The 15,646-nt window shown below is 34.7% G+C and overlaps 1 protein-coding gene across 1 annotated transcript in view; it reads right to left on the bottom strand.

Moving 5' to 3' along the window:
* Positions 1-15,646, bottom strand: part of SELENOF (selenoprotein F) — a 29,756-nt gene that overhangs the window by 11,172 nt on the left and 2,938 nt on the right. Inside the window, exons 4-5 of the mRNA XM_026853921.1 lie at positions 13,815-13,986; positions 1,120-1,183 (exon numbers count right to left, since the gene is read on the bottom strand). Of these exons, the coding sequence (XP_026709722.1) occupies positions 1,120-1,183; positions 13,815-13,986 (236 nt within the window). The remainder of the gene's footprint in view (positions 1-1,119; positions 1,184-13,814; positions 13,987-15,646) is intronic.

The following is a 15,646-nucleotide window of genomic DNA, read 5'->3' on the forward strand; positions in this document are numbered from 1 at the left end:
TAAATCTTTGAGCAGGTTTAGATAACCAAGGATTGAAAGGGAAAAAAAAAATCTCTAGAATGTTCAAGTTTTTCCTTTGGTACTATAAGGTTTTGGAGTATTGTTTCATAGTGTGCACACAGCAGAAATTGAGAACCATTCCCTTTTAGGACCCAAACATATGAAGATAATGGAGGACAAAATGCAGGCTGGAGTCAGGCTAACAGGTTGACCATTTCCTTGAAACCTATAGCTCAAATGAGCACTTTACTGTTAAAAATTCACAATCATAAAGCAGCTGAGTGAATGGACAACAACAGTTGGGAATGTTTTTAATTTTGCTAAATTTGAAGGGTGATGGAGATATTATGGACTCCTGTGCTAACAAGTTAACCTCCTCATGCCCTGAAGTAGAACAAGTCACTTAACTCTTTTTGGCATTTTAAACAGTGGAGGAGAGAGAATAGCTTTGTTCTGGTGTTGCAGTCAATTAACTGAACACTGTGTAGGTAGAGGTGGCAGGAGAGGGTTTAAAGCAGCATAATTTATGTTAATTGTAACCTGTGTTAAAATCTTTTTTAAAATTTGTCAATCAGCCTTCAAACAGGGAGGTACTAATACCGGCCATGGTAGATGGATATGTGCTGGTTGTGCAATTTTATGTCTAAAGATGAATTAGTCTTCTTCTCTATGTCCAAATTACAGTATTAGAATTTTCATTACAGAAAATAATAGAAAAAGAATTCCAAGCACTGCTATCACCTAAGGTCTTCCCCTAATTATAAGTAAATTTCAGTTTGAAATTTCTCACAGATATTTTTCCTTCAGCTTTCTCCCACCACACAGTACTGATTTTCCTTTTACACAACTGTTACTCCGTTCATTTTAGTCGACTTGTCATTATCCACTGACAAAACAATTATACTGCAGGATCTCTGAAAAGAAAGCAGTTCCATAAGTGCACAGTATAATTTCATCTATCAATTATTAGAGACCAGTTACATGAGTCTCAGGTCAATGCAACTTTCCTGATATAATGTACAAAATTTATGACTACTTATAGGAGTACTTAAAAGCACATTTTGTCATTCAGCTGTGACAGTATTTCATATTTGAAAGAGCTGTAGTGGCTTTACTTACCCTGGACTTGAGGGAACCTTCCCAATTTTCATCCACATACCTCTAAGACAGCTCCTGCATAAAGCTGTAATAATAAATAGAAGCTGTTAATGTCAGAAAAAAAATAATCTAAATTACTAGTTTACTTATTGTGTGTTTTCTGTTGAACTGTTTTTCTTTGAGACAATACACTATTGTGTTGATGGCAACTACAGATAAGATCCTATATAGAATCACAGTTCCAGACCTGTCTCTGATTTATTCAACAACTGACTGTTCACTCAAGATACATGAAAATTTTCATTCATTATATTAAAAATGTAAAAGCAGGAAAAAGATCATTTGAGACATACTGTTGCTGGAAACAAAGCCTTATTTGAAAAAAAAAATATTTAAAAAAATGCAATCAGACATATTACAGTGGGCATTATGGACTAGTAATAGGAAAACTTTATTTCTCCCTCCCCTAAGGTGAGTTAACTATTAGTAGTTTATTGTAGTTAATTGTGATTGCAGAAAGAGACAGAGCACATTAACAGGCCTTAGCTGAAGTAATATATATAGGCTGGGCTAACTTTGATGCTTCCACTTAGCTGTCAATCATTTCTGTCAGTTATGCAAGATACTCAGATTTAATGTTCTTAAAGCAAAGTTCATCACCTATTGATCTTGTATATTGTCACATGTTTTTAAACTTTTTTGGTGTTTTTTTTTTGGTTTTTTTTTGTTTAATAGCATGCAATTGATTCTATAGTTTGCTGAATCTTAATAAATTAACAACAGATTTTTTTTCCAGCTACTAAAATAGAAGTTCATACTGTATAAAGACAGGCATTTTGATCTTACATACAGTTGTCAATACTGCATAATCATGTCCTTCTAACCCTGAAAACCCACTGTTTTTAGAGAAGATGACAGAATAAGCTTCAGTTAAAAATTTTTAACTGTTTATAGTAAGCAATGAATTATGAATTATGACCTCTGCCTTCATTTTCTTTTAGACAGTGTTTTAATAACAAACATGCAAGTCAGGACATGAAAAAATACAACCTTTCTGAAATGAAGTAAATTCACATTTCACTTAAAATATGAACTGTGAATATATGTAATTAAAAATAAGCTTTCACTATGAAATTTAATGAGTACTAACCCCTCTGAAAAAGGAGTGACAAGTCATAAAAGCAAATCACACATGATATGACAGAAATCTCAAAGAGAATTTTATTAACATTTCATCACCTAGCTATGTAGGCATTATGGACAGCCAAGAATACATCTCCATTTCAGAATATGAATTGTCTCAGTTCAGGTCCAACTCAATATTTGCCTAAATACTATGAATTAGAATATAAGAATCTAATCATTCACAGGAAAATTACAACTTATTTCCTGATGCGAACTAATCAGTAATCATTACTTCCACAGGAAGCAGAACTAAAAATGTTACATTGCATTATCTGTCCAGAACAGCATCTCAGAATTTTGCTTAACTACATTTGTATTTTCAATCAGACATTAGATTTAAGATTAAAACTAAGATCTGACTGTTAAAACCAGAACTATGGGTGCTATGAAACAATACCCGAGAGATCAAAAATACCAGATTTTTTTTAAAGCTTTTTTTTCACTAATCAAATAAAGATTTTAATTTTAAAAAGGCACTGACAAACAGCTCATATACTAGCTTGCATAATTAAAGTTCCTCCGGACTTAAAACATGACATAATTACAAAGACGGAGGAAATATGGAATAGTGAGATTATAAAAACTTCACTTACCTTGTCTCTATTCATTATTCTTTAAACAACTACAATTATGTCAGCAATCCTACATTTACAGTAGTTTGCACGCTCACTAATACACTGAACATTTATACTGGTTCTCTGATCCTGACAGTTATCTGCATTTTTCTATCAAGAAGTTGGTACAAAAAAAATAGACAAAAGAATAAATAGCCTTTATCTACCTAGTTAAGTGATTATTTTATACATGTGTATAAAGAACTAAGTACATACAATTTTAGGACTACTGTAAAATAAGTTACTGAATTACTGAAAATAATTCTTACAGTTTATTTCTTCCTTTCAAACAAAGATTCCCATGGAACAAGATCACTGCAGGAATCTAAACTACGTAAAACATCTTGTAATTACAAAGTTCTCCTAGTTTGCAAGTCTTAGCCAATATCAGATAGAAGTTTAACAAAGCAAACAGCTCAATCGTTGATGTCTATATTTTGAGCTTATAATTCTGCTGTAATTGAAGCCCAACTGTGCTAGTACAAAAAAGTTCAGATTCATGCTGGGACAAACAGCTGCTCTCTAGATGGCTAGACAAGAAAAAAAGAAAAAAAAAATCAATTGGCTTCATTTATAACTCTCAACAACGGTGTCTTTTGCAAAAAACACAGGTTTATTTGCATCATTTAGCCCACAACAAAAGCATACTTGTTAGTATCTACTGCTGCTACCATCTCATCATGTCCAGAGCAGATGTCCTCCAAACTTCTTGTGAAGGCATTTACTGTGTTCAACTATTACTAAGAATGACATGTATCACTCAGTGTGGAGGCATACAAACATGATGACTCAGTTCATTACACAATGCTTAACTCAAGTTAGTTAATTTTAAAATAATGCTTCACTTGTTTTAGTGCTCATCAAAGTGAGTTTAGAACTACGAGCAATCAAATAAAGACTCTGAACTGTTACTAGTGTCCATGTTAACATCCAAACCAAGTGCTGTTATGATTTCCAGGCTGATTCATGTCTGCATCTATAAAAATAACTCAGCTTTTTAAAAAACATTCCAATAGTAGGCTTTCTAAGGTTATTGTGACAAAAATCTGAACTTTCCCCTCATCTTTTGCAAAGTATCAACTTGAGTTAAATTCCATTCAAAAGCTCTTTGTAAGCACCTGGATGTCCTGTTCACAATAACATAATGAAGATGGCTCTTCACAACTGAGAGGAGAAAAACCACACTATCAGTCATATCTGCTTTAATGATGAAGGAAAGTGGCAATTATAACAGAATAAACCACCATTTACATAAAAACAGTAGATAAAACACGTATTGCAAAAATAATTGTTCCAGCAATTAAAAACAAGGAACCTTAACTTTGGTGAAAGAAAACATTTGACCCATTATTAGGAAAGGAACTGAAGTAATTTCTGCAAGATAAAATTCCAGCAGTGCTTCATTTATTAAGATACGGTATTGTTATCACAATTACTCATGGTGAAAACTCCAGATGAAAAATTACCTTCCTGCTATGAAGCTGCTATATAACTGTTCGTGTTTACAACCAAACTAGAATTCAGATCAAACTGAACTGAAAAAAACTGTACTTAAGATTGCTCCTTGATCAATGGTGTTAGATCAAAGGTGACAAAAAGTTTCGTAAAATACAATAAATTATCCCTAATTTTACTTTTAATGCGCCTGTACTTCATATGCTGGTTTCTTCTAACTACTAAGCCCGACCCTGCAGAGGTTACAAAGTGTCACTCAAACTGGATTTGCACAGCTGTTTGCAATCACCTGAAAAAAATGACAGTACCATCACTTCTTAAAACATGCAATGGAACAGGCTGTTATGATAAAGCCACACAATGGTAAATAACTCTCTTATGGTATTTGGATTCCCTCTGATATCTGCATATTTTCCTCTCCTAAAATCAAACAGTTTAAAAAAAAAAAAAAGTTAAGCTCTCAGAACAAGCAGTAAAACACAATTTTATGACTACTGCAAAAACTCTGGAATTTTCCCTTGTCTCATGTACAAGACAATCTTCCACTACCAACAACTAATCTCTTTCCAATGCAAACAATTTCTGTTTTTATGAAATTCTGTCATTTTGATTTCATATTAGTATATATGCAGATGTGCCAAAGAAACCTCCTCATCCCCTATCAACTCATACTATTGATTTACTTCAAAGAAAAGTCAGGAAAAATATAGATATTACTATTCTTATTGACCAAGTTGCTCAGTATGTACAAACTGGCACTGTTTTAAAATAGGGTGTGTAATCTCTTCTTTGAAAAGCACACAAATTATTTTTTAGTATGTTCCACCCACCCAGGAAACAAAACAATGAGTTAGTAATTGATGTTTTTTCTTCTGAGAAATGAAGTCACAAAGAAAAGATATTTTGGTGCAAGTTTCCTCTGCTCTTTCCTAAATTTACAACTACCAATTAATCTGATACTTTAACTAGAAAACTTGATTAGTTAAAATAAAGGAATATACACTGACATATAAACTATAAAATATTTTCTCTTCAGTGAGGAAGAGAATGCAGGGACAATTAGAAGTTTTCAAAATCACTCTAGTCTTCCCCATCCCTGGAGACAGAAAACGAGCAAGAATCTCTTGGTTAACAGCAAGCAGTCCGAAGGCCTCACACCGCCAGGAACATTTTGAATTACTGTTCTGTAATGCAGAAAGCCAATAAAATCATTGCTACACACGAACCATTCAGAACTGATGTAATCAGTAAATTTAGCAACAAAGAAACTGCTACCATTCACAACTCATCATCCTGTGAAAGGAGATGCCTAACAATTAATTGAGTTTGGAAACAAAGAGTCAAACAGACAAAAACCAGTTATATGAATTAGTGCTATTCCTGTGACTAGTGCTATGTATTACAGGCAAATTCCTCTGAACAAAGCTGAAGCAGAATCTAAGCTCTCATTTATTTGCAGGGAAGGAAATTCCAACTGCATATAAGGGTGAAAAAAAAAAGTCACAATGAGGGTGTTTAAGCACTGAAATAATTTACTAATGCTGTAGAATTTGTATCCTTGGAGTTCTTCAGAACTTGAGTTCTGCTTTGAGTAGGAGATTGAACAACATAACACACTTGTGCGTTATACTACTACAATCTTCAGCATACAGAAAATGTGTCATCCACCTAAGTGTTTTATTTTTGTTGTTAAACATTCCTCCTTGCAGTATTATGTAAACATTTTCTGCTCTTTAAATCTAACAACCACCAAAAAGCTCCAAAACAACTTCCCCTCCTGGCAGACTATTTTTTGTTATCTGTTTTCTGAAATGGTTTGGTGGAAGGTCCTATAAGCAAGAGATCTGGCACAAGGGTGAGAGAGAATGCAGAAGATGAGCAACCATCAACCTTAGACCTCTGGAGCTGTAGCATGGATTAGGTGGTGTGAATGTCCCTGTTTGTTTGAGTGGGGGTGAGGGGCAGAGTGGAACAGAGGAGAAAGGTGGCGGGAAAAGGGCTCCTACCTACAGGCTCTCACTTCGACCTACTGAACTATGTAAGCTAAAAAGTAGAGACAGAAAGTGAGTAAGTTTAAGTTGCAATTTTGGAATATACTGTCCAATTAACTTTGCTATCTAACTACTTACTTCTATCAGTACAATCCCTGACGATCTCTTCTATTGTCCAGAATCTGTGCTTTTATTTAAAAAACAAGCATTTTAGAAGAGTTGCAAAGAAAAGACCAAAACCAGAACTCATCAACTATTTGAATTTATACAAATAAGTAATTTGAAGACTGTACTTTTTGAACTTTTTTCAACAAACGTAGATACAAATGCCAGTATTTTATCCAGATGAAGAAGGTCAGACTTAATTAACTAAACCTAATCCATTTCCTAGCACAGATGCACATCAACAACTTTAACTCACATTTAGCAAATTCACATTTATGATTTCCCTAACCTTTTCTTTTTCACGGATAAGACTAGATAGAGATCTTCCATAGGTAAGGCTTGCCCTACTACAGACAGATAATGTATTTTATCTTCATTTATCTGACAGAGATTAACTTTTGGTCAATTTGATCCAAACAAAAGATGGTAACTTTATTTTTTAGTCATTGACTAGCTATCTACACCTTCGTTATCTACAACTACTGTTTGTCAACATTCATTTTCATTGCTGATAACATCATGTACAGAAGAAGGGAAAGGGTGTACATGGTAAAGTTCTTGAGAAGGACATCCACTTCAGCATATTTTTAGTACAAGGAATGGCTGTGCATAATATTCTGAAGTGACAGTACTCTGATAGGACTTTATCAATTAGAAAGGGCACAATCATCTCAATTCCCCAACTTCCCTACCAATATTCCCCATAAAATTATTCCTCTGCGAACTGTATGGAACACTTTTTAGTCAAAAGCAAACTCTGAATGGAGATATGACATATCAGCCTTAATTACAGTTCTAACTGTTTACTTGAGTGTTAAATAAAATATGTTATCACTGAATTATGCTATTTTTAAAAGTCACACTTGGTAAAAACAATGAACATGAACCATTTTTAGGTAGCATATTAGAAGGGGTACAGCTCTGTAAAATCACAATTTGATTTTTACAAAGATGACAAAGGATTTTATAGAACACATCAAAAGACAGAAAAAACTGGGGTCTTCGAGAAACTGCTACAAGTCAACTAAAATTCTAATTAATTTATACAACCATTGATATGAGTTCTGTTACACCACTGAGATGTCAATGAATTCTATTTTTATCTATCGAGTTAAAAACCAAGAGTTGAGACTGTTTCATTGGAACTATTCATATTAAAAGCCTCTGGCAGAACAAGCAGGCAGCCGCCAACAGTAATTTTTGAGTGTAGCACTTTAATTAGTGAAATTAAAAGGGGAAAAAAAAAGAGTGAAAAATGAAACTAAATTGGGTTACACAAGAGTAGCCTAAAGCATTAAAAGCATTTCAAGTTATTCTAGTTTCAGTAATTATTGTGTGTTTTGTAAACTATTTTGAGTTTTAAAAAGTAAGTCTGAACAAGAACATCACCTTATTCCTCCTTGTAATTCATAACAGCACATTTAAAAGGTTGGTACATGTAAAAGGGTAGACTTTAAAAGAGAGCTTTCAATATATTTTTTTATTAAAAGTAGTACACAGTCATAATTACAGTGGACATTTTTATTAGTATTATTACACTAAATACTTATTTCATTTCCAGGAGGGGTCCAACACTAACTCCACCCAAAGAACTGGTTTTAAGTTATGGTCAAACAACATCACAAGGAAAATAGAGATATTATCCATTAGGATTAAAATAACCTGTTCTGAGGAACAATTTCTGTATATATGCTCATCTCCCACCCTATAATACTTAAAGGCCCAAGTAGCAATTTTGTTGTGAGTGACAGATGGTAGACTACAGAAAACTGAATGTGTATAGGCATTGTTTTTACCTTTCAGTGAAATTAAAAGTCCTATTTTCTTCAGAATAGACCAAGCTGAACGTTACCAGTTACATATTACACGGGATAAATGGATATAATTCACCCTTCTGTTGTGTATTGTCCATCACCTCCCTATTTTGCATCCACAAAAACTTCTCAGGAATTGCGGGCTATGCAGAAACAGGTGGCTGATGTGGAAGAAGGGGTCAGAGCCCCACCTTCACTTTCAACAGACTAGAAGGAAGTTCCGTGGTTTTGCAGTGTTGTCACAAGCTGAATCATTCATGTCTTAAAATGATTTCCAACAATTTCAAGTATCCAGGACTTGCAAGGAAAAGAATCTCTGCTTGATGCAGTGAAAACATGATATGATCTTCGTGCAGAAATGTTAAACTACCTGGTTAAGTACAGCATCAGCTACAATGCAACAACTAGGGAACAGGTCTACAACTTGCCCAGCTGCTACATGATTTGATCAATCTAACTGCAGTGCTTATATTTACAATTACAATGCTTACATGCTAACATGCTTACCTGATAGGCCAGTGGAAATCCACAATAAAACTCTAGGAAAGGTTCCTCTGCTGTGCTTTGACTTTTCTCCCCATTTTCCAGAGTGTTTTAGTATGCATTCTTAAGATTTTTCTCCCCAGTTGGTTCTCTGTTTTCAGCATTTTTCAAAATGCTGGGAAAATACTTACTAAAGGTCACTAAATACCACAGTTTCCCAGATCTCATCCATTCTGTTTGTCTAGAGCTAAAGGGATTATATTTGTAGATTTGCATTAACTTTCAAACAGCAATTATAAATACTGAAAATCATTTTAGGTTCAGTAAGATATAGAATGGGGATCTGAATGTAAAGCAACCTTAAGATGGGCTTTAAGATTTTTTAGAAAAAGTAATAGCCAAATTTTAAGCTGCCTACATTTGTTTCAGGTTAGTATTTCACAATACTTTCATGTGAAAATGAAAGGAAACTTTTATACTAACTGGTGCGAGAAGAGCATCGTTAGAAACCTCCTCTCTTACAACACAATAATCCATTTCAAGTTTCTGAGATGTTTTATTTATGTTGTTACATCTAGTACAAGGTAGGTGAAAAATCCTAAATTTCTCATTATCTTAGCAATGCAGAGGCCAGCTATTCCTGTAAATTATTAAACCATGCTTTGACAGCTTATCATATTTTGACAGCCCTAAATATGTGCATAAGAAAGTTGCTAAAAATCTCAGGATTTTAAATGGTTTTGCTTAAATTTGTACAGTGGAAAAGTCATCCATCTCTATATAATAAGTATGCATATAGATTTCTGTATCATGTTTGCCTTGTTTTAGAATCATAAACGATTTAGAAATTGTGTATGATAGACATGTATGATGTTACCCATGACAACCTGACATCTAAGCCATCTACTTTCACGTCTCCAATTTCCTGGCCAACTTTTGCTTACACCTGATGGCACGTTATCTAATTCACCAAATTCTATAACATTACGACATGACAAATACTTGACAGAAATTTAAAATGCTGAAGTTCAACACATCTCAATGAGCAAAATATGTTTCAAAACTCTGTTTGGAAATATTGATGACTTTTACGGGTTGTAGCAATCCTGCACAGTGCAACTGTAAAATGTAATGTATTGCAAATTTCATCACACAGTTGATTCTTAAAATCAATTTGGATTTTGACACACATATATTGCTGAGATAAATCTAGGACTATAATATACAATTAATGGAATATGCTTATAGCTATGTCTGAAACGATCACACAAAATAAGTGAAGCTGCAGATGGAGTGCGGCTATTTTCAGCTACTGCAAAATATGGACAATCTCTCCTGCTACTACAATTTCACGCACAGTTAGTTTCACCTCTATTTCATCCTTCTACATTTTACACACCAGCAGTACTCTGCATCTGACAGACTGAGACTTAAAACTTGCAGCTGTCTAAAGCAATACTGTTTAAGCTAGCTTCTGAATTAGTCTGAAAGTGAATACAATATCTCTAGAAGAGGAGAAAATAACCAAAAGACTTTTTTCATTTTACTCACAGTCCAATTATGAAGTAATTAAAATATTTCACTGACAGGTTCAGCAGAAGTTAAGAGCAAAATAAATACTGGGTAACAAGAGCACCTCAGCTATTTTCCGCAATGTCAATTCACAGAATACTGGACCAATAACAAGACCAGGATTAATAAATATCTTTCAGGCATATGAAACAGTTGAAATCTGTAAACATCTCATTTGAGGTTGCACTGATGCTATTTAGCACAAAGTATTTTTAGGACTGGGCATTTTTACAGATCATTTGTGAAAAGCAGCAACAATATATAAAAATTCTCAGACACATGTGCTATACCCTTACCTTTAATTTTAAATTTTCATTTAAAATTCAGGCACAAGTCATGCAATAAACTAACGCTTGCTTTCTCTAACGCTTGCCACGTACTTATAAGAACTAACTTAAAATCCTGAAGTCTGTCCTGGAATTCCTAATGGTTTGCAAGTCTGCTTGTAGCAGAGGCTACCAACATGCTGTGTCACATGATGGGAAGAAATACCTGCTTGCATAATGAACAAGCTAGGTCATGTACTGGAATCATGGTTCAGAAAAAAAGATTCACGTACTTTAAGAATGCTCAGGCATGTAGTCACAGCATTAGCAAAACCCAGAGCACCACTGCTCTAGAACTCTGCAACATAAAAGGCTACTAATCATCAAGTCTGACATATTTAGATGCAAGTTTTTAGACTAAGATTTTAAAATTCTTCAAGAAAGAGGGTAGGAAAAAACCCTTAAAGATTTTTTACGTCCATTTACTCTTAACTATCAAATTGTCATTAGAAAGATTTCTATGGTAACCTGAAAAAAATAGAAAAAGGGAATAAATATAGCAAAAGGCGGCATTCAGTTTTTCTATTCTTCACACATACCATGTAAACACTACTGTAGCAAGAAGCTACTATAAATTAGATTATTACTTTTTACATAAGAGTAAAGTCTTAAACTCAATTACAAACACCGATTACAACCAGCACTATGTTAAAACACAAGTCAATCCAAAATGTGGTGATTCTGAATACAATCTGGTAGGATAATATTTGTGGTCAGTTCTCCCTACACTAATTTTCTACTGTCAGGTCTTCAAGGGAAATTACTCAGTAAGTTTTAAAAAAAAAACCCAACAAAACAAACATAACAAATCCAAAATGTACATTTCCAAGCAGTGGTAACAGTATTCAAAAAAATCCACCTTCTGAAACAGTATTCAAAAAAACATTAGAAATGATGTTATAATTTAGCACTCAACCATATAACCATAACATTAGAACAATGCAATATTTCTATTCACACATACAGTATGCAAAGCCTGCATTCAAACCTGGATATGAAAATACATGAGAACAGTATCATAATCACTCCTGTAATTCAAGCTGATACTTAACATGCTAGCTCCAAATCATAACTAGCATTTGTATTAAATTTCTTCCAAAATGTCACATAAGAAAAGATAAAATAATAATCAAGATGTACATTGAATTGTGCTATAGCTGCAAATTGTTAACATTTACTACAAAACACAAGCAGAAGATGAAACTGGATAAACCAACACAAATACATGAAAAAGAACAACTTACAATATACAGTCTCTGGGTTCCTATGAATAGACAACAAATTCTGGTTCACTGTGAAGGGATTTGTCGAACAATCTTGAGACCCCATCCAGCCCTATTTTGTTCTACTACATTCAGCATGACTAAAATAGAAAAAGTTTTGAGACTAAGAATATTTACAGTGAAGAGCCCTGACCACAAAATGGCATTTGATTGGTCTTACACAAGAAGTGTGATTATCCACATGGTGAAATCTAGGTCTGATTCAAGATAATCAGAAAAATATCCATTCATTTAAATTCTGTTGTTTGACCCAACTTTTATTAATGCACTGTTTACAATGCAAACTAAGGTACATACTTAAGTAAATTACTGAAAAACTGATAGACAGATTTTATTTTTTTTTCCTCAGAGGTCACACTGACAGAAATGAAATGTAACTCCCCTAGCTTATTTTCCTAAAAAAAGACAACACAAATTATCCTGCTTCACAACTTCTTGTGCTGCATCTTACGCACACTGAGGCAAAACTGTATGAATATTATGTGAGCAATTAAAAGCATTCACTCTTTAAGCAAGGACAGGAAGCCTTGCTGCTGCCACCACAACTGTTACTGGTTATGGTACACAACCACAGCACAGCTGTAGACCCTGTCATGTTTTTCCATTCCCTTTTAGCACACTTCATTAGTACATTTTATTCTGAAATTTTTCAGCTTTTGGGTGTGTGTATAGATATAAGAACTGAAGCATTTTCCAGAGACAAACTTCCCTTTATACAATTCATGTATCTAGCAAAGAAAAAGTCTTAGGTATCAAGTCCCATAGTGACTGTACTGAAAGATTACTGCAAGCATTCTTTTGTCAATATATGAAACAACGCAATTTAGTCTTACCTCTTCCCTTAGTAGCCTCTCAATATTAAGGAACTACTAATTCTCTGCAATTCTCAAACACTTGCTTCCTGATATTTAATATGCTGTGTCTAACACTGTAATCAGTGATTTTGTTAAAAATTCTATGCAATTTTTTTTTTTAAATATTATACTGAAGTTAACTGACAGGAGAAACCTGCTAGATTTTGTCAATAATATCATGTTGTTACTTACTCAGCTACCTCCTAGCCATTAAAAATAACTTCAGCATCTCTTCTCCTTGAAATCTCTATTCTCCTGATAATTGATTGGTCTTCAATGCATTCTAAAGTACTCTTAAATTACAACATATTTGAAAGGATGTATTCTTTTCAAGACTGAAAATTCTTCCTTGCTGACATACCTTAAGTAAGACCGATATTTACTTACTACAGATAAAAGAAATGTTTTGCCTTAGCCTAGCTGACTGAAGTACAGCATGGGCTTTGAGCAAGACTACTCCCAGTATTTCTAGCTGTTGGTACCTAGCTGCTCTCACCGCTGCAGAATGGAGTTGAGCAGTCCTGCTTCTGTCAGGTTTGTGCCACTTCAGGAGTAGACCCAACAGCTGCACCAGCCTTTTGGTCACTGGGACAGAACTATCTCAGCCATTACACTATGGGTCAGTGAACAAGCAAGAGCTGCAATCAAGAGCAGTCTCCTTACACTCTCTTTTTTTTTTTTTTTTTTCCCCCTCTTCAAATCCCATACTTCTTTCAATTTAAAGCAGCTGGACATAGCTCCCATTAGTCACTTCACACTGTCACAGAACCAATGGTTCCTCTGCTCATACAGGGACGTTATTTTAAAGCAGTATGGCAAGCCTGCAAATCTAGATCCTGTATTGGACTATCCAGAAACAATGCATTTTCCTCTTGAGATTATAATCCAGATTCTCATATATTTTTAAAATTAAAAGTCTCAAACAAAAAGTAACATGTTAAAATATTCCACAAAGTATTTGGTCCAAACCCCACCTTTCTGGTTTCCAGCTGAGCTTCTTCTTGGCAGCACTGCCTGCAGAACGGATCCAGCTGATTCAGATTGAACTGTCCAAGAAGGTTGCAAGAACTGCATAGCAAGTTACTGGAGAAGCCCAGCTCTCTGCAGGCTTCTGATGACAACTGTGCCCCATACACACTTATCTGAAAATCAATACAATGTTATACTTTAATAATAAATTAGTTGTTTAAAAAAGGAAGATTTTAAATGCTTTAATGGTTAGGAAAACCAACTAAATCTCTCGTGACCATTTTACAGTAATGCCTAATGGTCTGCCCATAACTGCCAAACACCACCTTATTTTGAGGAATAGTCTTAAACTAATAGTGAATTCTAGACAATTCATAATGTGTATACTTCAAGTTATCAGACCTGACAAAATTTACTTATATACACTTTCTGACAACTCTGCTGTCTTCCTACTGCTAGTTCCAAATTAAGAAAAAAAAACCCAAACATAATGAATCAGCTGAAACACACATGGCTAAAGCTGTCTAAAGCCTGCCCTTTCAAAACAATTTCAATAAATTTTGTATCACCGAAAACACACTTGGAAAATAAGTGTAACAGCTAAGCTTGGGAAAGACACAACCAAGGAGTGATAAAGTAGACCCAACTGCTCAAGTAGGACTTTAACTTCATGTTTGCATTAAGGTCACAGGAAAATTGCATACTAAAAGTGGAAGTGTAGATAAAAACCTGCACTTCTGATTTACTAATAATACATTAAAATAGGCAACTCAATTACATGGCTTCTATGCATAATACCAGTTCTGTTTTTAACGAGCAGCCAAAACAATTTGACCAAATATCCCAGCATTTAAATGGTGTTTGGTTTTTGTTTTCACATTCTCACCTCCCTACAGAGGGATTGCTCACACCCTATCTTAAAACCTTTCCTTCCATGCTTGGGGGGAAGGGGAGCACATGGGGTGGAAGTGAGAGAGGAAATTAAGAAAGGAAAGAAAGGAGACAATTTTCCCAAATGCTTCTCATCTTGGGTGAAAGGCCTTAGGCAAAATCCACAACATCCAAAACACCAACAAAATAATCAGCAAGTACCTCTGTGTTCAGGGAAGAGTAAGGTGATAACACCAAAATGGACTGGATGATAACAGACCAAGAGTCAGAAGAATTATGCTGGGCCAAACAGAAGAACACAGAAGAAAAATAAAATCTGTCCTTCAGCAAATCAGACTTCTCTTCACATTCACCCATCACTTAATATGTACAATGCACCCAAGTAGGGCAGAGACAAAACCCATTTCCTCCCTTGAACTGGCCAACCTACAGCCAAAGGAAAGATGTGTCACTGATGTGACAGACAGAAACTGCTAAGGATTAGGAATTGGTAGAAAATATTAGGTATCTCATTATTCTGTTTATCTGTAGCTGCTAAAAAAGTTAAAGCATGAACGGAAAATTATAATATACAGAAAATTATTTTGAAATTATTATTGTCAGGCAGAAAGCTATTTTTCTTCCTACAAGATGCTATGAAAGTAATTTCTACATATGACAGCAGGCAAGCAAAAATGGGATCACATTCCACTGGAATCATCTATTAATTATCCAATACACTTATTTTTGTGGGAGTGGGGTGGTGTGTGGGATGGGACGGGGACAGTGCCAACCAAAAAACAGTGTATGAAAGCAAGTAGTGTCCATTGCAAGAGAATTCCTCGGTGAAGAAGATCTGGTTACACAACGACCTCAAAGCAGCTTGAGAATACCGTCCCCCCTCATAGGAGGGGGAGGAAAAGTGGGAGAGCAGGGAGGAAAAGCTGGGGGCTGTCTCTTATACACA

The sequence above is a fragment of the Athene cunicularia genome (genome assembly GCF_003259725.1).
Source record: "Athene cunicularia isolate RWA chromosome 8 unlocalized genomic scaffold, athCun1 chr8_part1, whole genome shotgun sequence".
Classification (NCBI taxonomy): domain Eukaryota; kingdom Metazoa; phylum Chordata; class Aves; order Strigiformes; family Strigidae; genus Athene; species Athene cunicularia.